This window comes from Malus sylvestris, chromosome 9 (assembly GCF_916048215.2).
Source record: "Malus sylvestris chromosome 9, drMalSylv7.2, whole genome shotgun sequence".
Taxonomy (NCBI): domain Eukaryota; kingdom Viridiplantae; phylum Streptophyta; class Magnoliopsida; order Rosales; family Rosaceae; genus Malus; species Malus sylvestris.
In genome coordinates this window covers 20,026,993-20,050,721 of record NC_062268.1, presented here as the reverse complement: position 1 = coordinate 20,050,721, position 23,729 = coordinate 20,026,993, and the positions used below count along the sequence as shown (strand labels likewise).

Sequence of the window (23,729 nt, the reverse complement as noted above, 5' to 3'; positions counted from 1 at the left end):
CACAAACACAAATGACTAAGATCAAAGTACGTGCACATGCGCAGCTGATCCTAGCATTTCTTCTAGATTAAGATTCAAGAGTCGATTACTTGTCATTAGCAAGTTAATCCAGGAATAGGTGTACCTTGAAAGCATAATAATTTGGAGTAATCCTTGTTCCAAATATATAAGCATGAGGTGATGCATGGTCCCATTTGCAAGTTGGTATCATGTTTTGGTGATATGAAGATAAGATGGCATTTGGAATTATGCAGACTCAAGTCACTTTCTCACAGTTGCAATGCTTTAAAGCCAAAACCTCCCCTCTTTGAGTTTGGAAATGGTGAAAGGGTGTTGGCCTTTTTTTACAAGCTAAATGCATAAGTATGTGCCACTTAACACTATAGTCTTGTGGTATTCCTCTTCACTTGCAAGTGAGAGGTCTTAGATTCGATTCTCGTCAAAGAAAAAAAAATGCATAAGTTTGTGACTTCAAAATGACGAGTTAGGTCCCCTCATTAATGCGCGCACCTTCTTAGCTTCAAAGTCATAAAGGCATGCGATTATATTTCTTTTTGATACAAAAGCGATATTTGGGATTGGAGAATCGAACGTGGGATTTCAGGTTCAAAGATAAATGCTCATAACTAACTGAGGTATAATTTGACATAATTCTTCACTCCCTATAGTTGCTCTATGATGGCTCTACAATAATTGCTGCATCATACAATTAAGTGAAAACTTTAATTTTGTAAGATTTACTGAGTAAACCCTTGTTTTTTCACTTCTCAGTACCAGAAACTTACTGCTGAAGCCATTTCTTCTTGTTATGTTTAAAGAACTGATGTAACATCCTATGAACTTCACCGTAATCAGCTGAAGCAACGAAGCGATCCTTTATCCACTTTGGAAGCTTGTTAGTTGGATGGGAAGAATTCCGTTTTGAGGAATCAGTTGCGTATCGCGTATCAACTAGTAAAATTGCTGCGTAGTCATTTATGTGTCGGATTGCTCTACCTGTTACAGGCAAAGAAAAACTTCAATATGTTTACATTGCTAACAAATGACTGATCCGATTTCTATGTTTCTGAAGTATGTAAGAACTGAACTTGTAATACGACATACCGATGGACTGATTTACAGCTTTCATGCAAAGATTCTCGTAATAATCTTTTCCTCGGCGTCTGCAACTTCTGAGGATGTCAAACCCTGCACGTACTTCTCCACCGTGAAGTTCATTACTAAGTGCAAGATTTGGCAGCTGTGTGGAATTTGAGTTTCCCAACCCTTCTATGTACTTCACCCTCTCCATCAACTCAACATCGGAAGGGCTAGCATAGGGCAGTCCAACCATGACTATACACCGGCCCATCCCATCGCTTAAGTTGATGCCTTCTGATATCTTACCACCGACGACAGCAAGAAGTATTGCACCACTCTGAGAAGGATTTTCTTTCCCCTCTCCAGAAGACAATGTTTCAATTGTTTCCTTATATTCCTTGAGAACAGATTCTACATGTGTACTCTTCCTAGGTTCTCTAAATAGACGCTTCTTCTTCTTAATCCTTTCAAGGATACCTGAAGCTTCCCAGGCATCATAAACTTGTCCTTCATAGTCAAATGAAGAGAAGAAGACAACAATTCCCTCAGGAACTGCGGTCACCAAATTGCAAACCAAACGCCCTAGCTCCTGTATCTGTAAACTCATGCTCATCAACATAAATAGTCAGCCAATACCCAGTACGAATCCCAAAAAAGAAGTAATAAGCAGAAAAGGTGCTACTGTAATCGACAGCAGAAGTGATTTTTCCCCTGGGAATGAACTGCATTTTAAAAGTTTTAAAGCAAAATCGGAGAAAAAATATTGACACAGTAGCTAAAATCAATAAATTACAGATGCACTAAAAAGAGAGAAATTTTGACTTTCTATAATTATTTAAAAGAAGATTGAAATCTACTTGCCATGATTGATGACCTCCTGGAGCTGTAGCTGAAGTCAAAAGTGTGACCAGAAGGACCACGGGAAACTGCAACTGGCAGAATGCTCTCTGGGGGAACAATGTGGCAGCATGAAAAGAATTGCAACTGGTTCAGTGGTAACCAAGGGAAGAGTCTCTCCCTTGTTTCTTCTATAGGTTGGAGAGTTCCCCCAGCCAGTACAACAGCATGCGCTTGATCCACAATCTGTGAAGTTCAGAGTTAATGTTTCATAACTTGGACATGAATACTATATTATGAAAACAAGTTACTCCAGAATTAAGAATTTTTGGCGAACCTCTGAAAAAATATTATCCCCAGTCAGCATAACATATTTTATATATCCTCCTTCCTCTCCAGGGCATGTTGGACTAGTCTTTGAGATTATAATCCTCCCATCTCCATCTTTATTTGTCAGTGATAGCAAAAAATTTGCTAATGCTTGGAAACTGGACAAAGTGCTTCTCTCTTCACCGCCATTAAGTGCCAAACTCTTTTGAATGGCTACTTTATCGCCATAACCACAGACCTGGCAAACCAAGTACATTGTAACCTCTTGAACATGGAAAGAGGGGAAAAATAGCTCCAATTAACACTATATAATGGGAATAAGGATTCACCTTGCGCATGATGTTGCTTTCCTTTATATACTGAAGCAATTTGACCAAGTTGATGTTGTCTATATTGAGGGAAAATAAAAAGTCATTAATGGCCATAGAGGAAGTAGGCGTTCCATTTGCTCCAGAAGCCTTTTCAGTATCATGACAAGAATTTCCGCAGCCCGTATCCTCTCTTAGAAACACTTGGAGGAAAGCCCGAGTGAGCACCATGAGAGTTTGAATATATCTACGATTACCAGGTCCCAATACATTGCAAAATCTTGCAAAGTACTTCTCAATGTGCCTGTGCACATCCTCCAGCTGTAAAAAACGTCAGGAGAACTGCTAAGAGATAGTACAATTTTCACTGAAAATATATAATGTCAACACTGAAAGCTTACATTGTGATGAAAAATTTAGGTTCTAACTTCTAAGTGAAGACTACAAAACTATTGACATTGCCTACTATTCTATCATTGGATTAGATAATATGATCAATTTAGACAAGCAGTCGATGAGCACCCAAACCAGTTACACAAATGAAATAGAAAGATTATCAACTAGCTTCCAGTCATACTAGATAAATAAAATTTCAGAATTTAAATACCTGCGAAAAAGTGATTCTTGAGTCATACATGCTGATCAAGGAGTCAGCTAGATTGTGAGCCTCGTCTATAATAACAATATTATTCTTTAACTTGAGACCAAGAGACTCACGAGATGCTTTAGAAAGAAGAGACTGATACGGTAGAACCACCAGATCAGCAACAGGAACCATGCTTCGGGAGCCATAATATGGACAAGTCCTCATGCTTTTTCCAAGATCAACAAGATCTTCAATATCCAAGGCACCATGTTGAGACATCATGCTCCTGAATTCTTTTTGTAGTTTATGTTTTCTAAGCATTGGGCATCCACAAGAAGCATTGTTCCTGCGAATCCTGACTCCGGCACCTAAGTTCTGCAGATCAATACTATCATCAGCCAAGAGAAACCCCTAAGAAGAATGAGAAGAGAATTTTGTAGATCGTATTGTGCATGATGGTTAGTGACCTTTGAGTCAGGAAGAAATGATCTGCCTTCATGTCATATAAAACAGAACAGTAGACCGGGTAGATCTACCGACCCTTATTGCTTAACTCCTTCCAATTAATTCTGAACCAAGAGCTATATTCTTAAGCAATTGGTTCAACAAAATGGTGCACAATTAGATCATGTGTCTGTTCTGGCATTGGCATAAAGCAGCGCAGGGTGAAACGGGTCCTCAGGATTATATCATGCATTTCTTATCAAATGATATATGACTACGCATTTCTTATGAAAACAATATACGACCATGCACTTCTTCTTCTTTTTCTTTTTTTTTTTTTTTTTTTAAACTAGCGTATCCGACCAATCACTAGGCCCCGCCTGACCCAACAACATTTGGAGAGCAAGAAACTCTAGCATTTGCTAGGTGGGTGCCGTGGGAGAGAGTCGAACCCCAGACCATTTGGGAGCAAACCCAGGACCTGACCGCTAGACCAACAACTCATAGATATGCACTTCTTATCAATGCTATTTATGAGCACCATTTGCTACTTGGCCTAACATGCCAGCTTATCCTTGGGACAAAGTTCGGGTTTAGTATTGAGCATCCAAGGAGCCCAGATGCCGGATTAAAGAGCTAGAACAAGATCGTGGTATCTAATAATAGTATGCATCCAAGAGTCCAAGACCACTCGACGAGGAACCTACATGAGTTAAAGTGTGGTATATTTTCCTCATGAATACCTATGCAAACTATATTAAGAAAGCACAGAATGCAAGGGTGAAACAAAAACTGAAGGGCCTGCACCAGACAAACAGTTACGGTTTTTGCCACAATATATTGTTGGGAGGAGGATTCAAACGCAGGACCTCAAGTAGCCAGGTCGTGTAGGGATAAATGCTCTTAATCACTAGACCTATAAGCTCCCACGTAGCAGACAAAAAAATCTGATAAAGGAAATCAGATAGGCAAACCATAACAAATTGATTAAAATGCATTAAACACCAATGTATTCGATATGAAAATTAAACACTATCATTTGTCCAGGGAAATCCAATTCTCTAAGTTGGAAAAAATGTCAGAGGCCAGTAAAACAAATTCAATCAAGTGCATGAGATATGGCTGATAGGATCTTAAATGGACATATTTGTTACCTTGATTTTGGAAACATCCTTATTCTTGTTCTTTTGAAGTTCCAAACAGCGTTCATTGATGCGAGTTGAGTTTCCAAGTTTTAATACCTCTGAAACCATTCCCCAGAAGAATGTAACAATACACAAACTATAATCTACTAATTCAGTGATGAGTTTCATACCTTCATTGATGCAGCAATTCTTCCTTGAGCCCAAAGACACCACCTTCATCTTATTAGCAAATATCGTCTTCCTTAATTCCTTTATGAACTGTGAAAGCTGTGAATGTGTCCGGCTACAAAAATAAACCTGCACCTTCTCATCCTCAAATTCATCGTCACCAGACCCATCTTCTTCATCTTCCTCGCTTGACGAACTAAAAGAAACCCCAGAGAGCTTCCTCTTTGACTTCCCACCACCCGGATCCCCTTCCTCTTCGCTTTCATAATCTTCCACCAAAAACTCCTCATCACTTAACTCCACAGCATCATTGCTCATTAGCAAATCCTTTTCCTCTTTCTTTGCGGAAGGCTCCTCCTCAACACTCTGCGAGAACAAATCTCTACAATTTCCACGGCTCCCTCTCTTATTGGCCCTTCGAAACCCAACCCCAAATTTCTCCTTCTTATTAGACTTCCTCTCCTCACTCTGCTTGTCTTTGTTAATAACAACATTTCTCATCCAGTCAGGCTCATCATCCGAGTCAACTCGACCATCTTTAGCACTACTAAGATCAGATTCAACACAATTTTCAGATTTCTGTTGTTCCCTCCTATCAACCACCCATTGCAAAGCACTACAAATGATACTTAGAGTTTTCCCAGTCCCTATTGAAACATAAAGATCTCAAATCAAGCCCAATAAAAATTGTAAAATGTTGGGATATTTTAACAAAACAGTACAAAATGAGGACAAAATTTCAATTGAAGTTTATCAATATACTTGTACATACATTAATACACACGCATATATATATATATATATATGAGTAAGTATATGTGAATAACACTAAAATCAACCAGATGCTAGTTCTTTCTACCCCCAAAAACAAAACCACTTTAAAATTGCATTTGGGGGAATGACTGAGAAAATATATTATTGTTAGTTGATAAAGTAAGAATCTTGATTCATCCATTCCCATAACAAAACCCAAAACGAAAATTCACAAAAACACCCAGAAAAATAAAATTGATTAAGTTACGGATGCCTAAAATGCAACCATATAACAAATGGGGTTTTCAATCGAACTCGAACGGTTCAATTTTCGAAACGGAGAAGCATAAAAATCAGAGAAATGAAAGCAGAAGTATCCGCAGAAGAGTGATGACTTGCCGGTGGGGCTTTCGAGCATGGAAAGGCCTCCTTTGTTGAGAGAGTGATAGAGGGCCTTCATGAAATCGATCTGTATGTCGTAGGGTTTGTACGGAAATGCTGGGAATTTTGGGGACTCCGCCTCCTCTTCTGTTTCCTCTTCCCTTTTCATCCTCTCTGGTTTGCTTCTTCGACTTGGAGTTTGTGATTTAGCTTTGGCACCCCTCTCTGTTTCCCGCGCTTTCGCTTCACTCCCGCGGGCTCCAACCGTGGGCTTTAAATTGGGCCATTTGTTTTTGTTTGTCTTTTTTTTTTTTTTTTTCAAACAAACGACATTTATATATATATTAAGTGGTGGGAGAGTATGCTAAACCTCACAATGTGTTAGCAATAATATGATTCAAAGTCACTTTTAGCAAGAATCAAATATAAAACCTCTCACTTACAAGTAAAGGAAAATACTACCAGATCATAATACTAAGTAATATTAAACCATTTGTTAAAAGTGAACAACTTATCTCAACATCAATTTGGCACCCACATCTCCAAGGGGTACAAACCTATTTGACAGCTCAATTAATTTGTATTTTTTATTAAAAATTATCACCCTAATTTTTTTTTTCAAACACTTCAAAATAGTCCTGATGCGCTCTTTTTTTATCTTCATAACTTGGGAACTATGCATGATGTATTTTTGAAGTGCATAACAACTTTTTCAGCTTTTATTTTAGGGAACTTTAACGAAAAGCTCCATGTCCCGAGAATTAATTATCGTGGTTGTGAAAAGACGGATTTACCCTTGAGCGTTGGACGTGTGTTTGTGTTTGGGTTAAGGAATTGGATCAATTAGTTATATTCCTAACTAATTGGACCCAATTAGACCAAAAGGATTAAACAATTTGATTGGTGTGTATTTTTGGACCACACACATCCATACCCTTCTCTCTCTCTCATTCCCGTGCCCTCTCTCTCATCTCTCAGACTCTCTCTCTCTCATTCGAAATCGTACGGACAAACCCCCCAAAACCATCGAAACTTCACGGATCATGGTCAAAGTTGGCACCATTGTGTTCATGAAGCTCAGACGAGTCTATTGGTACCCATTTCAGATAAGGATACCTTCGAAAACCCTAGTTTTTCATAACCCCCGATTGTGCACTGTTCATGCACACATAATTATGGATGTTTTTGGGAATTTGAAGATTGTAGGAAGCTTAGTGAAGTCCCAAGGAAGCTCGGAGTGCTTCGTTTGAAGATTTTGGACGTTGGAATCGTGTGGACGAAGTTTGGCCGGTTTTCTTGGAATTCTCCGGTGAGATTTCGTGACTTTTAGCACTTTAAATTAGTATGATTGTGTTCTACAAGTTAAGAGCTTCATTTTGGTATAAATTACGTGAAAAATGGTGCAAAAACGAGCGAGAAATAGGCAGTTGCATGTTTGCCCCATAATCCGGCACCAGTGACACAGTTCCGGCGTCTGGAGGTTGAAGGTGATGCGCGTGAGGGCGCATGAGCCATAGAAATTTTTTTCTAAAAATATCACGATGTTCGTGAGGTTGTGTAGATCACTGTGGTATATTCATATACCCAAATTGAGCAATGTATGAGAAGTTATTAGCTAGTTTTGTCTATGTGCTTTAAAATAACATTTTTATAGTTAATTCGCATATAGGTGAGGCCTATCTCGAGGATGAGCGTATCCACAGGCAACTCGGGGGTTACGACCCGTCGACATATCAGTGAGTGGGCTTTTGTTTTCAGTATATACTTATATACTTGATATATTTCCCAGAAATGCATTTTTAGGAAAGTATGCTTTGAAATAATATGTCAAATGCTTTTATATTATGAATATGCATTTCATAGTCGCATATATATATATATATGTGTGTGTGTGTGTGTGTGTGTGTGTGTGTGTGTGGTGCTGTGGAGGTACAGGTAAATTCAGGTAAATTATGTTTGGTCATATGAATCATCGATGATATGATATGTGATTGAATAATGTTGAGCTCATTAAAACTGCACCTAGGGTGATTGAGATTTAGCCAGAGATATAAAGTATAGACTTGTGTATATACATCACCTCCCACACTATATGCTCATATTGGATCCAACTTAAGTGCACAGTCTTGTCATACAGACCTTATTCATGGTTCTGACTCGTAGGTGACTAGCGATTTATCGCCCGGCTATTATGAGAGAATAGAGTTGAGCATAATTATATTTCACCTAATCTTGTTGTACAGACCCTTCTTAATGGTTCCGACTTATGTGTAGTATATTGCTGTATAGGTCATTGTAGTGACTCCGGCTATAATGACTTTTGAGCTATGAATTCAGCCGTACAAACCACCTCAGGGGTTCCGGCTAACATATCATATTTCTATGAAATTATTCTTACCTGAATTGCTTACTCTGTTATATATTGGCATGGCATATATTTGAAAATGATTATGTGAAGCATGAATTGAATTGATATGATTTCATATATATATATATATATATATATATATATTATGTATATGCTTATATTCTGATTCTGGGAAAAATTATACATGTTTTACAGCGAGGGGTTAGATATGTTGATAAAGAAAATGATTTTGTAAAACATTTATTTTTGCCCACTCAGGTTTTCTGTTTTGCGCCCCTCCAGGTTTTAAGTAAGCTTGCTATTGGTGGCTTAAGGACGTCGGCAGTTCTGACTTATCTAAATAATAGTAGGACATTTCTAGTATTGTATCACTAGTACTTGTCCTACTAGACTGCACCTAAAATTTATGCTCTGAATAGGAGTGTTCACTGTTGTAACTAACTTCTATCATTTTCTATTTAGTAGTGCACTCTAGTAATTTGGTTTTTAACTATTCGTACATTTCTTATCTTTATTGCTTTCGCACTATGCACATGGCTACGTCACTCTCAATTGACGGCCAACATGCCTTGTGTCACAGCCCGTTCCGGGAATATATAACGAGGACGTGAAATGACGATGCTGCCCTCGATGTTACTAAGATGGGTGTGTGATATACTATATTCATAATGTTTATTTTCCTAAGTTTGGAAAATTTTATTAATTTAATGGCTGTTATTCGTGTGGTTAAGGTTAGGGTGGACCACACACACACACTTCCTTCTCCCTCACTCACCCTGTGTCTCTTTCTTTCTCCTCTCACGGCTCTCTCTCACTCTCTCCCTCTTGAATTGTACAGCCACACCCAAGGACCCTCTAAACATCACGGATCGAAGCTAATGAGGTATGGTTCTTCATCATTTTGACGTTCTGAGTTGAATGGTACTAGTTTTAGGAAGTGAAACCCTCTGAATCATCGTGAAACCCTAACCCCGAAATGGTGCACTGTTCATGCACACGTAAAATCTTGCATTTCAGGAAATTCTAAGCTCATAGTAAGCTTAGTGAGGTCCCAATGAAGCTTGGAGTGGTTCGTTTGAAGGTTTGGGACGTCAGGATCGTCGGGTTTGAAGTTTGCCGAATTGGAGGATTTTCCCGACGAAATTTCAGAGGTTTTTAAGGATTTTTGAAGGTATAGATCCCTTCCCCTCTTAATTTAGAACTCGTAGGTGAAAATTTCATGAAAAATGATAAAGAAACGAGGGAGAAAGGTCGAGTTGCAGGTTTCCGCCGCCGGCGACACTGTGCCGGCAACGCGTGGAAGAAGAAGCGCGCGTGGGGGTGTGTAGGTCCGTGCCACCCACGGCGCTTGGGGGCGCGTGGCAGACCAAAAAATTTTTCTAAAAAATTGTCGACGTCCGTGACGTCGAGTAGGTCGATGTGGTATATTCACATACCTAAATTGAGCACCGTATGAGAAGTTATTTCGAATTGTTGGTTATGTGTTTTAATTAACGTTTCTATAGTTGTTTTGCATATAGGTGACACCTATCCCGAGGACGAGCGCATCCAGGGACGTCACGGGGGTTACGACTCATCGACTTACCAGTGAGTGGGCAGTTTTTGTTTTCGTATATACCTATATACTATTAATTTCCCAGAAATTGGATTTATATGAAAATATGTTTTAAAATGCCATGCATGCATATTATGAGATATTTGAATTGATAATTGATGCATATATATATGAATTGATGCTGTGGATGCACATGTGAGTTTTACGTTATTCATACGATTTATTTTATTTGAATTGCATTGAAAGCTCATAACCTGCACCCTTGGTGTTAGTGCTTATATTATTCACCGCACCGCACGCTCGCCTTGGATCCAAGTAGGTGAATGTCGTACAGACCATGTGAGGGTTCCGACATGCTAGTCGTATAGATCGCTAGAGGTGATTCCGACTAGTGGGTGACCTTAGTTTATACGCGCTGATGATTGATGAAAGAAGCACTAGAGCGTATTCTTACACCTTTTCATCGTACAGACTACTTTACGTAGTTCCGAGTGATGTGCAGAGTAGTGTTGTACAGGTCACAGTGGTGACTCCGGCTGGGTTGGATTTTGAGCTGGAATTAGCCGTACAGGACCACTGTAGGGTCTCTGGTTATTTCATTATATCGCCTGTCATGTTGATGCATCCATATTTTTAATCATTGACATTATTGCTGGTATAATTACTGGTTTTTGATAAAATTGATGCTTGAGCAATTTGAGTAAATATTATGCTATTATGTTATTTTCTGGGAAAGTATATAGGTTTTACAGTGAGGGGTTAGAAATGTTTTAAATGAAATGTTTTGGGAAATCTTTGGTTTTACTGACCCACTCAACTTTGTTTTGCGCCCCTCCAGGTTCTAGTTAGCAGTTGGTGGCTCACGAGGTTATTTTCGGCGTTCTGACAGACGTCCTACATGTAGGACTCACATGCAGGTGTTGTACTCTTAATTATAGTCCTACTTGACTGCACCTAGTTTCTGCGCTCTGAATTCGTGTGTTTTACTTTATAACTCACTCTTTTATGCTAGTAGGATATTACTGCTAGTGGTTGGTTTAAATTCCTTCTTATTTCTCATATCTTTTGCTTCCGTGTCGCACTTTTGGCTACGTCACGCTCACGTGACGCCCAACACGCCTTGATTCTAGGATCGGGGTGTGTCAGTTTGGTATCAGAGCCTAGGTTGTAGTCTTTTATAAATTGTTAATGTTCTAATGATCTTTTGATGTTTTCTATCAGAATTATGCCGCCTCGTATGGAATCTCGCCGTATTTCTGAACCTAATTTCCTTGATATCACTCAGTTAGAGGAAACAATGGCTCAAGTCTTTCAGAATGCAATTCGTCCTCCTCCCCCTCCTCAGATGACACCCTTGGAAACTATGTACAATCTGAAATTGGATCATTTTATGGGTAATGAGGGTCACGAGGGGGCAGAAAAGTGGCTAGACCATATTGAGAAGACGTTTCAGGTGATGCAAAGTCAAGGGAACTTTCCTGCTAATAGGTGGGTTGAGACCATTACTTGGTTTTTGGGACGAGAGCCGGCAAGTTGGTGGAGGAATCAAACTCAGTTTATGTCCCCAGAAATGGCAGCTGATTGGGAAGTATTTAAAGAGAATTCAAGAAAAGATGTGTCCCTCCGGAGTACATTGATCGCAAGAAGCAGGAGTTTACTCGATTGAAACAAAAGAATATGTGAGCGCATGATTACTACAGGAAGTTTACTGATTTGTCTCGTTATGACCCTGATACAGCTGGTAATCAGGTAGAGATGCTTCGACGTTTTAAGTTGGGAACTAAGAGGAAATGGCGGACTTTTGCCAGTGCACTTCCCTACGCCGATTATCATGAGTTTTTCGAGATTTTGGTTCGGATGGAGGACTCCGACAATCTTCCTAGTGACAGTGAGGATGACGAGGACAAGAATGATGGTCAGAATAAAGAGGATAAGGGCAAGGGTATCTCCATTCCGTGACCCCGTAAGACGCAAAATTTTAAGAAAAGTGGAGCGAGTTTGAGTTCTTCCAGTGGAGGATTTAGTATCACTGGCCCGAGGAGAGGTGGTGGAAGATTTTCTGGTGGACTCAGATTTCAGAGGCAGAGGGATTTCAGTGGTGCTGGTGGGTTTGGTACTCCGTGGTGCCGTCATTGTAATTTTCATCATCATGGTGAGTGCAGGAGAAGTGGTGGTGCTTGTTATACTTGTGGACAAATGGGACATCGGGCTTCTCAGTGTCCCCAAGGTCAGCAGAGACCTCAGCAGACCACTATGCCACCTCCAGCGCCGATTCAGCAGAGCTTTGGTTCAGGCAGTTATGGTCAGTCGGGTCGTGGTGGTGCTTACCACTACCAGGGTGATGCTGCTCCTTATGCTTCCGAACCGTATCAGTATCCCCAAGATCCTTATTCTCAGACTGGGTATTCCCAAGACCTTGGGGGTTATTCTTCTTATTCTTCCATGCCAGCTGGTGGATCTCAGTGGCATCAAGGAGGTCAGCCCCGTCAGGGAGAGGTTGCTGCTAGTGGTGCAGGATCATCTAGGCAGTCTAATCAGTCAGGTCAGGGACGTACTTCTCAGGGGCGAGGTAATCAAGGCAACAGAGGTCGTGGTGGACGACAGCAAGCTCAGGACGTGTGAACCACATATCACTGCAAGATGCTCAGAACCATCCAAATTTGATCATGGGTACGTTAAATGTTCTTGGTCATTTTGCTAGAGTTTTGATTGATTGTGGTGCTACGCATTCTGTGATTTCTCATACGTTTGCTCAAATGACTCAACCTCACCCTTCACCTCTAGGATTTGATTTAGAGTTTGCCATGCCTAGAGGGGACAAGTGTTATGTTGATAGTGTGTATCTTGGGTGTCTAGTGATGGTAGAGGGCGTAGTTATGCCAGCTAATCTTATTCCATTAGATATTGTGGATTTTGATGTGATTCTCGGGGCAGATTGGTTGTATTATCATCGTGCCCATATTGATTGTTACGGGAAATCAGTTACTTTTTATCGCCCTGGACTACCCGAGGTTACTTTTGTGGGCGAAAGAAGTGGGGTGAGACATGGCGTTATTTCTGCCATAAGAGCAAGGAAATTATTATCGAAGGGTTGCCAAGGATACTTAGCACATGTGGTGTTAAATGATGTTGTTCCTAGCAGTGTGGAAGAAGTTGGTGTGGTTAGGCATTATCCTAATGTATTTCCTGATGATTTGCCGGGATTGCCGCCAGACAGAGATGTGGAATTCTCTATCGATTTGCTTCCAAGTACTGATCCTATATCTTTAACTCCGTATAGAATGGCTCCAGCTGAGTTGAGGGAATTGAAAATTCAGTTACAAGAATTACTTGATAAAGGTTTCATCCAACCTAGTTCGTCACCTTGGGGAGCTCCAGTATTATTTGTGAGAAAGAAAGATGGAACTCTGAGATTATGCATTGATTATAGGCAATTGAACCGGGTAACGATTAAAAACCGTTATCCATTGCCTCGCATCGATGATTTGTTTGATCAGCTGAAAGGTGCGTGTGTGTTCTCTAAGATTGATTTGAGGTCGGGTTATTATCAGTTGAAGATTTAAGATGAAGATGTACCTAAGACGGCTTTCAGGACCCGTTACGGACATTATGAATTTCTGGTGATGCCATTTAGATTGACTAATGCGCCTGCAGCTTTCATGAGGTTAATGAACGAGGTATTCCAGCAATATCTTGACAAATTTGTCATTGTTTTTATTGATGATATTCTGGTATACTCTAAATCTAAAGCAGATCATATTCGACATCTTAACTTGGTATTAAAGAAATTGAGGGAACATCAGTTGTATGCCAAGTTCAGTAAATGCCAGTTTTGGTTGACTGAAGTGGCATTTTTGGGGCATGTTGTATCAGCACAAGGAATTCAAGTAGATCCTCAAAATATAGTAGCAGTGGAGAATCGGGAACAACCTCGAACCGTCACTGAGGTACGAAGTTTTCTTGGTTTAGCAGGTTATTATCGACAGTTTGTTCAGGATTTTTCTATGATTGCTTTGCCGTTAACGAAGTTAACCAGGAAGGATGTGAAGTTCGAGTGGGATGAGAATTGTTAGCGGAATTTCCAGCAATTGAAATATTGCCTCACTCATGCCCCAGTATTGATACTTCCTGATGATAGCGGTAACTTTGAGATTTACAGCGACGCATCCTTGAATGGTTTGGGATGTGTTTTGATGCAACATAATAGGGTGATCGACTATGCTTCTCGACAGTTGAAGATTCATGAAAGAAATTATCGTACTCACGATCTTGAATTGGCAGCCATTGTCTTTGCTTTGAAGATTTGGAGGCATTATCTATATGGTGAGAAGTGTAAGATCTTCACTGATTACAAGAGTCTTCAGTATCTATTTACTCAACATGATCTTAATCTTCGGCAGCGAAGGTGGATGGAATTACTTAGTGATTATGACTGCACTATTGAGTATCATCTGGGTCGTGCTAATGTGGTAGCTGATGCACTGAGTAGGAAACCTCAAGGTCGACTCAATGCTTTATATGCTTGCCGTGTTCCTCTTCTTGCCGAACTGAGAGCTACTGGAGTAAAGTTGGAGTTAGAAGATCGAAGAGAAGCTTTTCTTGCTAGTTTTCAAGTTAGGCCAGTTTTGGTTGATCGTATACTCGAAGCTCAGTCGGTGGATGAAGAAATTCAAGAAATGGTTCAATTAAGAAATGAAGGGAAAAAGAAAGACCTCAGGATTTGAGAATCGGATGGCATGCTTATGCAGGAGAATAGAATGTAGTGCCGAATAATGAGGAATTAAAGAAGGAAATTTTGGATGAAGCGCATTGTTCAGCTTATGTGATGCACCCAGGAGGAACTAAGATGTATCATACCATTCGACCATTTTATATTGGCCGGGTATGAAAAGGGAAATTGCAGAATATGTAAGTAGATGTATTGTTTGCCATCAAGTCAAAGCGGAAAGAAAGAAGCCTTTTGGGCGAATGCAGCCACTTCCCGTTCCTCAGTGGAAATGGGAAAATATAACCATGGATTTCATGTATAAGCTTCCTCGTACACGAAATGGATTCGATGGTGTTTGGGTGATTGTAGATCGACTTACCAAGTCAGCGCACTTCATTCCAGTGAGGGAAAAGTATCATCTGAATAAATTGGCTAAGTTGTTCATCACGAATATTGTGAAGTATCATGGAGTTCCAGTGAATATTATTTCTGATCGAGACCCAAGATTTACTTCTAAATTTTGGGTAGCTTTTAAGGAAGCTCTTGGTACGAAATTGCTTTATAGCACTGCTTATCATCCTCAAACTGATGGGCAATCAGAGAGGACTATTCAGACGTTGGAAGATATGTTGAGATCTTCAGTGTTACAGTTTGGTGATTCTTGGCATGATCGCCTAGACTTAATGGAATTTGCCTACAATAATAGTTTTCATTCGAGCATTGGTATGTCACCATTTGAGGCACTTTATGGTAGAGCTTGTCGTACACCGTTGTGTTGGTCTGAGGTTGGTGAAAGAGTATTGGAAGGCCCGAAGATTGTGGATGAGACTACTCAAAATATTCAGGTGATTAAGTCTAACCTGAAAGCAGCCTAGGATCGACAAAAGAGTTTAGCAGATAGACATGCTACTGATCGAGTTTATGATGTGGGTGATTTGGTATTCTTGAAATTGTCACCTTGGAGAGGTGTGGTACGATTTAGGAAGAGAGGAAAGTTAAGTCCTAGGTACATAGGACCTTATGAGATCACTGAAAGGATTGGTGAAGTTGCCTCCGGAGTTATCTAAGGTTCATAATATGTTTCATGTCTCGATGCTTCGACATTATGTTTCTGACCCTTCACATGTGATTCCTCCTCAACCGCTGGAGATTAATCCGGATTTGACGTATGATGAGGAACCAGTGACTATCTTGGATTGGAAAGACAAGGTTCTAAGGAATAAGACAGTGAGCTTGGTGAAGGTATTGTGGAGGAACCAGTCAGTAGAAGAAGTTACCTGAGAAACAGAAGATCGAATGAGAGAGATGTACCCAAGGTTATTCTTCGGGTATTAAGCGGATTAGTTGGTCGTATGAATTTCGAGGACGAAATTCTATAAAGAGGGGAGATTGTCACAGCTCGTTCCGGGAATATATAACGAGGATGTGAAATGACGATGCTGCCCTCGATGTTACTAAGGTGGGTGTGTGATATACTATATTCATAATGTTTATTTTCCTAAGTTTGGAAAATTTTATTAATTTAATGGCTGTTATTCGTGTGGTTAAGGTTAGGGTGGACCACACACACACACTTCCTTCTCCCTCACTCACCTCGTGTCTCTCTCTTTCCTCCCTCACGGCTCTCTCTCACTCTCTCCCTCTCGAATTGTACGGCCACACCTAATGACCCTCTAAACATCACGGATCGAAGCTAATGAGGTATGGTTCTTCATCCTTTTGACGTTCTGAGTTGAATGGTACTAGTTTTAGGAAGTGAAACCCTCTGAATCATCGTGAAACCCTAACCCCGAAATGGTGCACTGTTCATGCACACATAAAATCTTGCAATTCAGGAAATTCTAAGCTCATAGTAAGCTTAGTGAGGTCCCAAGGAAGCTTGGAGTGCTTCGTTTGAAGGTTTGGGACGTCAGGATCGTCGGGTTCGAAGTTGGCCAAATTGGAGGATTTTCCTGACAAAATTTCAGAGGTTTTTAAGGATTTTTGAAGGTATAGATCCCTTCCCCTCTTAATTTAGAACTCATAGGTGAAAATTTCATGAAAAATGATGAAGAAACAAGGGAGAAAGGTCGAGTTGCAGGTTTCCAGCACCGGCGACACTGTGCCGGCGACGCGGGGAAGAAGAAGCGCGCGTGGGGGCGCGTAGGTCCGTGCCACCCACGGCGCGTGGGGGCGCGTGGCAGACCCAAAATTTTTTCTCAAAAATTGTCGACGTCCGTGACGTCGAGTAGGTCGATGTGGTATATTCACATACCCAAATTGAGCACCGTATGAGAAGTTATTTCGAATTGTTGGTTATGTGTTTTAATTAACGTTTCTATAGTTGTTTCGCATATAGGTGACACCTATCCAGAGGACGAGCGCATCCAGGGACGTCACGGGGGTTACGACCCATCGACTTACCAGTGAGTGGGCAGTTTTTGTTTTCGTATATACCTATATACTATTAATTTCCCAGAAATTGGATTTATATGAAAATATGTTTTAAAATGCCATGCATGCATATTATGAGATATTTGAATTGATAATTGATGCATATATATATGAATTGATGTTGTGGATGCACAGGTGAGTTTTACGTTATTCATACGATTTATTTTATGTGAATTGCATTGAAAGCTCATAACCTGCACCCTTGGTGTTAGTGCTTATATTATTCACCGCACCGCACGCTCACCTTGGATCCAAGTAGGTGAATGTCGTACAGACCATGTGAGGGTTCCGACATGCTAGTCGTATAGATCGTTAGAGGTGATTCCGACTAGTGGGTGACCTTAGTTTATGCGCGCCGATGATTGATGAGAGAAGCACTAGAGCGTATTCTTACACCTTTTCATTGTACAGACTACCTTACATAGTTCCGAGTGACGTGCAGAGTGGTGTTGTACAGGTCACCGTGGTGACTCCGGCTGGGTTGGATTTTGAGCTGGAATTAGCCGTACAGGACCACTGTAGGGTCTCCGGTTATTTCATTATATCGCCTGTCATGTTGATGCATCCATATTTTTAATCATTGACATTATTGCTGGCATAATTACTGGTTTTTGATAAAATTGATGCTTGAGCAATTTGAGTAAATATTATGCTATTATGTTATTTTCTGGGAAAGTATACAGGTTTTACAGTGAGGGGTTAGAAATGTTTTAAATGAAATGTTTTGGGAAATCTTTGGTTTTACTGACCCACTCAACTTTGTTTTGCGCCCCTCCAGGTTCTAGTTAGCAGTTGGTGGCTCACGAGGTTCTTTTCGACGTTCTGACAGACGTCCTGCATGTAGGACTCACATGCGGGTGTTGTACTCTTAATTATAGTCCTACTTGACTGCACCTAGTATCTGCGCTCTGAATTCGTGTGTTTTACTTTATAACTCACTCTTTTATGCTAGTAGGATATTACTGCTAGTGGTTGGTTTAAATTCCTTCTTATTTCTCATATCTTTTGCTTCCGTGTCGCACTTTTGGCTACGTCACGCTCACGTGACGCCCAACACGCCTTGATTCTAGGATCGGGGTGTGTCACCTTGATCTCGGTCGGGGTGTGTCAAGTACAAACCTATTTGACAGCTCAATTAATTTGTATTTTTTATTGGAAATTATCACCCTAATTTTTTTTTTCAAACACTTCAAAATAGTCCTGATGTACTTTTTTTTTTTTTTTTTATAACTTGGGAGCTGTGCATGATGTATTTTTGAAGTGCATAACAGCTTTTTTAGCTTTTATTTTAGGGAACTTTAACAAAAAGCTCAATGTACTATTCACTTTAATAAAAAATTACATTTTTACACTAAAAAATCAATTATGGTACTATTCATTTTACCCTTTATTTTGTCATTATCGTTAAAACTCAAAGTTTTCAAACTATTTTCATTAGTTTTCTTTTTATTTTATATTGCTTTAGTGTCTTTCAATTTTTACTAGATGAGTTCTCAATTTCAAATTGTATAATATTAATGATTAAGGAGCAATTCTTGTTTTTAAACCTGCATGACACCTATTCAAAAGCAAGTCATTAAAATTACAAAAAGTAAAAATTCATGTACACATTCAAAATGTGGTTTACCTCTAAGAAGTAATTACATTTTATATGCGTTGTTCTAAAAATTCCCGCTTAACGCCGCATAGGCGCTAGGCTGTTGCCTATTTCCAGATTAATACATAGACGTTTGAAAATTTAGAAAGATTGCCTAGACCTGTTGAGGCACCTGTCTAACCCGTCCAGACGCACCTAGACACCCGCCTAGATTGCGACTCACTTAGATAGAAAATAGATAACCTTCATTTTGTATTTTTTTTAGAAACTGTAAGAAACTTGTTGAATACTAAAATGAACACAAATTATATGCTTGTTCCATATGTTTTCGTTATGTTTCAATACTTCATAATATATATATATATATATATCATTCAATTTTGTAATTTATGATTTAATTATATATATTTTAAGTATAAACAGACATTTATTTATACGAAATATAACAGATTTATTTAAATCCGCCTAATCCATCTAGGAACCCACCTAAGCGCTGGCCCCGAGAAATTAAATATTTTCCTTTTGAAACTCGTCTTTGTGTACTAAAGTTTTCCTTTAATACCTAACTAGTTAATACATGACATCCTTTTGGTTTTTTTTTTCTTTTTTCCTACAATGATATTTTACTCTAAGAAGGAATTTTGAGGTATACAATATGTCTAACTGTATTCTTATTGTTTGGATCAAAACTTGAACTTTGGGCTCAAGAAAGGAGCTGGCCCGAAGGGAAAATCGGCTGAAGCCCAGTCAAAGCCCAGAAAGCAGAAAAGGCCTTTTCTGACTTGGTGCAGCTCATGAAGACCACTTGCTTACCTACCCAAAGGCCAAGTGGTATAGACTGACCAGCTACACAGCCCATAAAGTACTTTATGATGGCAGTACATGTAAAGTAGCTGATGAGTCATCACCCTTCAGACCGCATTCGGGCAAGGTTGCTGCTACAGGAGACCAAGCCGAGTTGTCTATATAAGAAGAAAGAGAAACCAGGAATAAGGACACTCAATCAAACAAACAAATGCAAGCACAAACTCTGCTCAAAGCCAGATTTGCCTTCAAAACGAAGATATAGTCAGCCCAAACATTCATCCCTCTCGGGGACAAGCCTTCATCCCTCGCGGGATAAACCTTCAGTCAAACCCTTGTAATAGCTCTGCTACCTTGTTCAACCTTGCTGTAGTATCGATTCATCTTTTGTAAATCTCTCCCTCTCCCTGAAGCTTTCATACCCTTGATAAACCACAAAGATAGGAACCTGCAAGACGACCAGACTTGCCCGAAAAGGTTAAACCTTGCCCGACCTTCTTTGTTTTTGTCTTTTCATTCATTAGCCTAGCAATATGTTGTATACTTCCAGTTATATTCAAGTTATTTCTAGCAAGATGACTATTAAAAGGCTTTCTCAGTACTTGGATCCGATTTGAATATATCTTCAGTGTTCAAATCAGATCCAAGTCCTAAGCCCTCGGGCATGTAAATCTGATTAGTTAAAAGTCTTTGGCCTCAAGGCATAAAAAAAGAACCTGATGTGGACTTAACCCATCCACGACAATCCTTGATAAACGAGAAGTCCGAAGTTACTTGGGGCGCAAGTAATCGACCTACCTCTTAGTCTTACTTCTATTACATTATGATTATCATAGAACGCTTAAGCATGGGAAGGATTTTGATAGGAAGCCTCAAGGCCTACACCTAAGGCCCCACAAAGGCACCTATTTGGATTCATTCCGTTCTGCGGTCTAGAACGTTTGAGTATAAGAACGAACTCTAATAGGAAACCTCAAGGCCTACACCTAAGGCCCTACAAAGGCACCTATTTGGGTTCATTCTACCTCTCGAACTCGGGTAATCAAAAGTATAATAGTTATAAAACTCATGCATTCATAAGAACAAATATGATGTGTTCGAGCACTGGTTTAGTTATTGATAGGAAGCCTCAAGACCTACACCTAAGGCCCCACAAAGGCACCTATTATAACTAACACGGTTTCTCGGGTATATACATATACAACCAAAACTCGACATCCATTTCACATCTGCCATACTAAAGATGGCAGTGGCACGCCTGAGCACTTAAAAGTTAACCTTGATTGTGAGCCTCAAGGCCTACACCTAAGGCCCCACAAAGGCACCTCTCAAAGTTTACTTTGTCCTTCTCTTTCAGCCTTGCCCGACGAGCCTTGCCCGAAGAGTCTTGCCCAACGAGACTTGCCCGACAAAGCCCAACAGTGAAGCAGAAGCCCGACAACAGCCCTCAATCGGCGCCAACCTCCCGGGGAGCTATGTGCTCGTCGGCCAGGAAACATCCCCGACGGAAATTCTTGACGCGAACATAGTTTTGGCATGCCCAGTAGGACTATCATTTGATCAGAAGATATATGTCAAAATGCCAGAAGATTTGCAAACCACGTTACTACAAATGTTGCAAAGATTGGAGAAAGCTTCCACAGGCTCCAGAAAAGAAACAGACCTGGTTTCTCCCGAAGGAAAGAGACTTAAAACCAGCCCGCCAGAAGAGTTGGTGGTAGACAAACCTGCAGTTCCCTTTTCAGAAGCCCCTGTAAATATGATTAATATGGCATGGGTTGAGAAGGGAAAAGAAAAAATCACAAGGGAACCAGAGGAAGAAAGATTGGCTGAAAAACCTACTAGAGGGGTGATTAAATCGCCCGAATATCCAAAAGCAGCCATAATCAAGGGGATGATTATGTGTAGTAAGTGCCAATGCGAGTGTGAGCTCGAAATTCCCCCAGCTGGAATCCTCATTGATCATGAACTGATCAGAAGGAATGAATAAGATGAAAGGAGGAGAGCCCACGAAAAGATCAAGCAGGCTACGAAAAAAGACACTTCCCGAAGCGTTTTTCAACGATTAGGAGGTGATTCCCAACCCAAAGCTTTGTCAGAAGTATTTCGAAACCGTGAGGCTTTTGAAGAGGCAGAATATATGGAGGCCAAAATACGGAGGGGTACAGATCATCCTCAATATGGCCAGATGGGAAGGGAAATCAAGAAGATGGATGGGATAACAAATCCTGTCAGAAAAGAAAAACCTGCCCACCTCGGGCGAAAATGGTATGTAGTTGGAAAGAACGGACAGCCTACCAAACAAATGGGAGCCTCCATGGTCAGAAGGGTTCAAAGGCAGCACAAAGCCTACATGAATTCCCTGAAGACCCCCGCAACATCCGAAGCCTCCAAAAATAAAAAATTGGAGAAAACATCATCTGGGGGAAATAGTCAGCTATGCTGGAGAAGTAAGAGAGAGGTGGAAAAGGCCAATAGCAAGACGGAAGGCGAGGGGAATCACGTGCTGCAGAGCCAGCACCCTGGGAAGTATCGGATCTTGAGGAGAGCTCAAGAAGATCTAGTCATGGTGCTAAACCCCGGGTGAAAGCCAGAGCCTATTTGCGTTGGAGCTGTTTCATCTGAAAGGAGACCACATTCTCTGCCCTTGGTGGATCTTTTTGGTGAAGTTCCAAAGCAAACACTGTATGCGGGCGTGAATCAACAGGAGGGGGCACCAGAACCACTACTTCCAGCTAATGCAATGGCCTGGTTGGACGAATTCATGGACCAGATTGGGGGCAATAAAGAAGATCTGCCCAAGCCTAGTAATTTTCATATCAACATGGCATATGTATTATCCGCCATGTTTGGTGCCAGACCCAATGATGGCACATGTCAATGTGGAGGTAGTCGAAGGAGGAGAGTCGGGCAAGGCTGAATCCACTGAAGCGTCCAAAGATAGTCCTTTCAGGATTTACACAGACGAAATGGTGTTTAGCCGCCCGAACAGCTCCTTGGCCAATCATCTGAAGCCCATATATGTTGCTGCTCATTTGGAATGTGTGCCCTTCAAAAGAATTCTAATTGATGAGGGGAGCAGCTGTTAATGTGCTACCAGCCAAGCAAATGAGGAAAATGGGAAGAGGCACAGAGGATCTTATTCCCACAGACCTCACAGTCTCTAGCTTCTCAGGCGCTATCACCAAAACTCATGGGATATTGCCTTTAGAAGTAGATTTGGGATCTAAACAGATCATGCTGGCATTCTTTGTGGTGGACTGCACTTCCACTTATGGGGCCTTACTCGGAAGAGATTGGATCCACCAAAGCCTGGCCATACCCTCCACTCTTCATCAACAAGTGGCTGTTTACCATGAAGCAGACACATAAGGACCAAGCTTTTGGGAGATGGTAGAGGTCGAATCACGGCCATTTCTCCCCACAGCCAATGTTGCGGAAGCAAGTTTCTACAACCCCAACGTAGGAATCTTGAAGTGTTCAGAAGCTGACGAGAACGGCCGCCCTACCAAAGTGACGGCCCAAAAGCTTTTGGAACAATGAATGCTCCTTACTAGAGATGAGTGGGATAGACTTTGTATCCTCCCAAATCCCTACACCATCAATGACTGAACAAAAGAAGAAAGATCAGGTAACAGCAGTCAGATCCCTGATTAAAAGACTGTTGGTATATGGGAAGGGAAGAAAACAAGAAAGGGAGCTCTTGGACAAAGAAGAGCAGGAATGGCAGGTGGGAACTTCAACCAGCCAGCATGAAAGCAAGGAGGAATCTTGCAAATAAGAATTGGAAAGGGCCATTCAAATGGCCGAGTGCATTTATGACCTAGATGGGCCAGATGACTTGCCCGAGAGCCCGGAGTTGGTCGAATTTTTGTGTGCAGAACCTGATAAGCCACCACCAGAAGTCCAGGATCCTCTGGAAATTATTGATCTAGGAACAGATGAGGATCCAAGACCAATACACATTAGTGGTTTATTGGGGGTTGATGATCGGGCGAAGATTATCTGCCTTTTGCAAGAGTTCAAAGACAGTTTTGCTTGGCATTATACTGAGATGCCAGGTTTAGATTCAGCCTTGGTGGAACATAGAATGCCCATCAAGGAGGGATACAAATCTGTTAAGCAAGCACCACGAAGGATGTCAAATGAGATAGAAGAAAAGGTCAAAGAAGAGTTTGAAAGGCTAGTAAAAGCTGGCTTTATCAGACCAGCCAAATATGTGGAGTGGTTGG

At 40.7% G+C, this 23,729-nt stretch overlaps 1 protein-coding gene and 1 long non-coding RNA gene across 2 annotated transcripts; one reads left to right on the top strand and one right to left on the bottom strand.

Annotated features, from left to right (window-relative positions):
• Positions 1–598: 598 nt before the first annotated feature.
• LOC126583210 (uncharacterized) lies at positions 599–6,230 on the bottom strand. The gene is made up of 9 exons (XM_050247535.1): positions 6,051–6,230; positions 4,901–5,545; positions 4,740–4,828; positions 3,163–3,516; positions 2,577–2,876; positions 2,255–2,485; positions 1,942–2,163; positions 1,105–1,675; positions 599–996 (listed from the first exon to the last, which is right to left on the bottom strand). The coding sequence occupies exons 1-9, from the start codon at positions 6,199–6,201 to the stop codon at positions 782–784; spliced, it is 2,778 nt and encodes a 925-aa protein (XP_050103492.1). The 5' UTR covers positions 6,202–6,230; the 3' UTR covers positions 599–781.
• Positions 6,231–16,942: 10,712 nt separating this feature from the next.
• On the top strand, positions 16,943–18,095 carry LOC126583220 (uncharacterized). Its single transcript, XR_007609698.1, has 2 exons — positions 16,943–17,068; positions 17,875–18,095. It is a non-coding gene; the product is annotated as an uncharacterized LOC126583220 (long non-coding RNA).
• Positions 18,096–23,729: the final 5,634 nt, after the last annotated feature.

Bases quoted from the DNA above. Each gene is read 5' to 3' on its own strand.
- LOC126583210 (XM_050247535.1), bottom strand. From the start codon at position 6,201: ATGAAAAGGGAAGAGGAAACAGAAGAGGAGGCGGAGTCCCCAAAATTC. The intron at 5,546-6,050 runs GCAAGTCATCAC...ATGTTTCAATAG, and splicing joins CATGCTCGAAAGCCCCACCG to GGACTGGGAAAACTCTAAGT. The intron at 3,517-4,739 runs GTAACAAATATG...ATTGATCTGCAG, and splicing joins AGGATGTTTCCAAAATCAAG to AACTTAGGTGCCGGAGTCAG.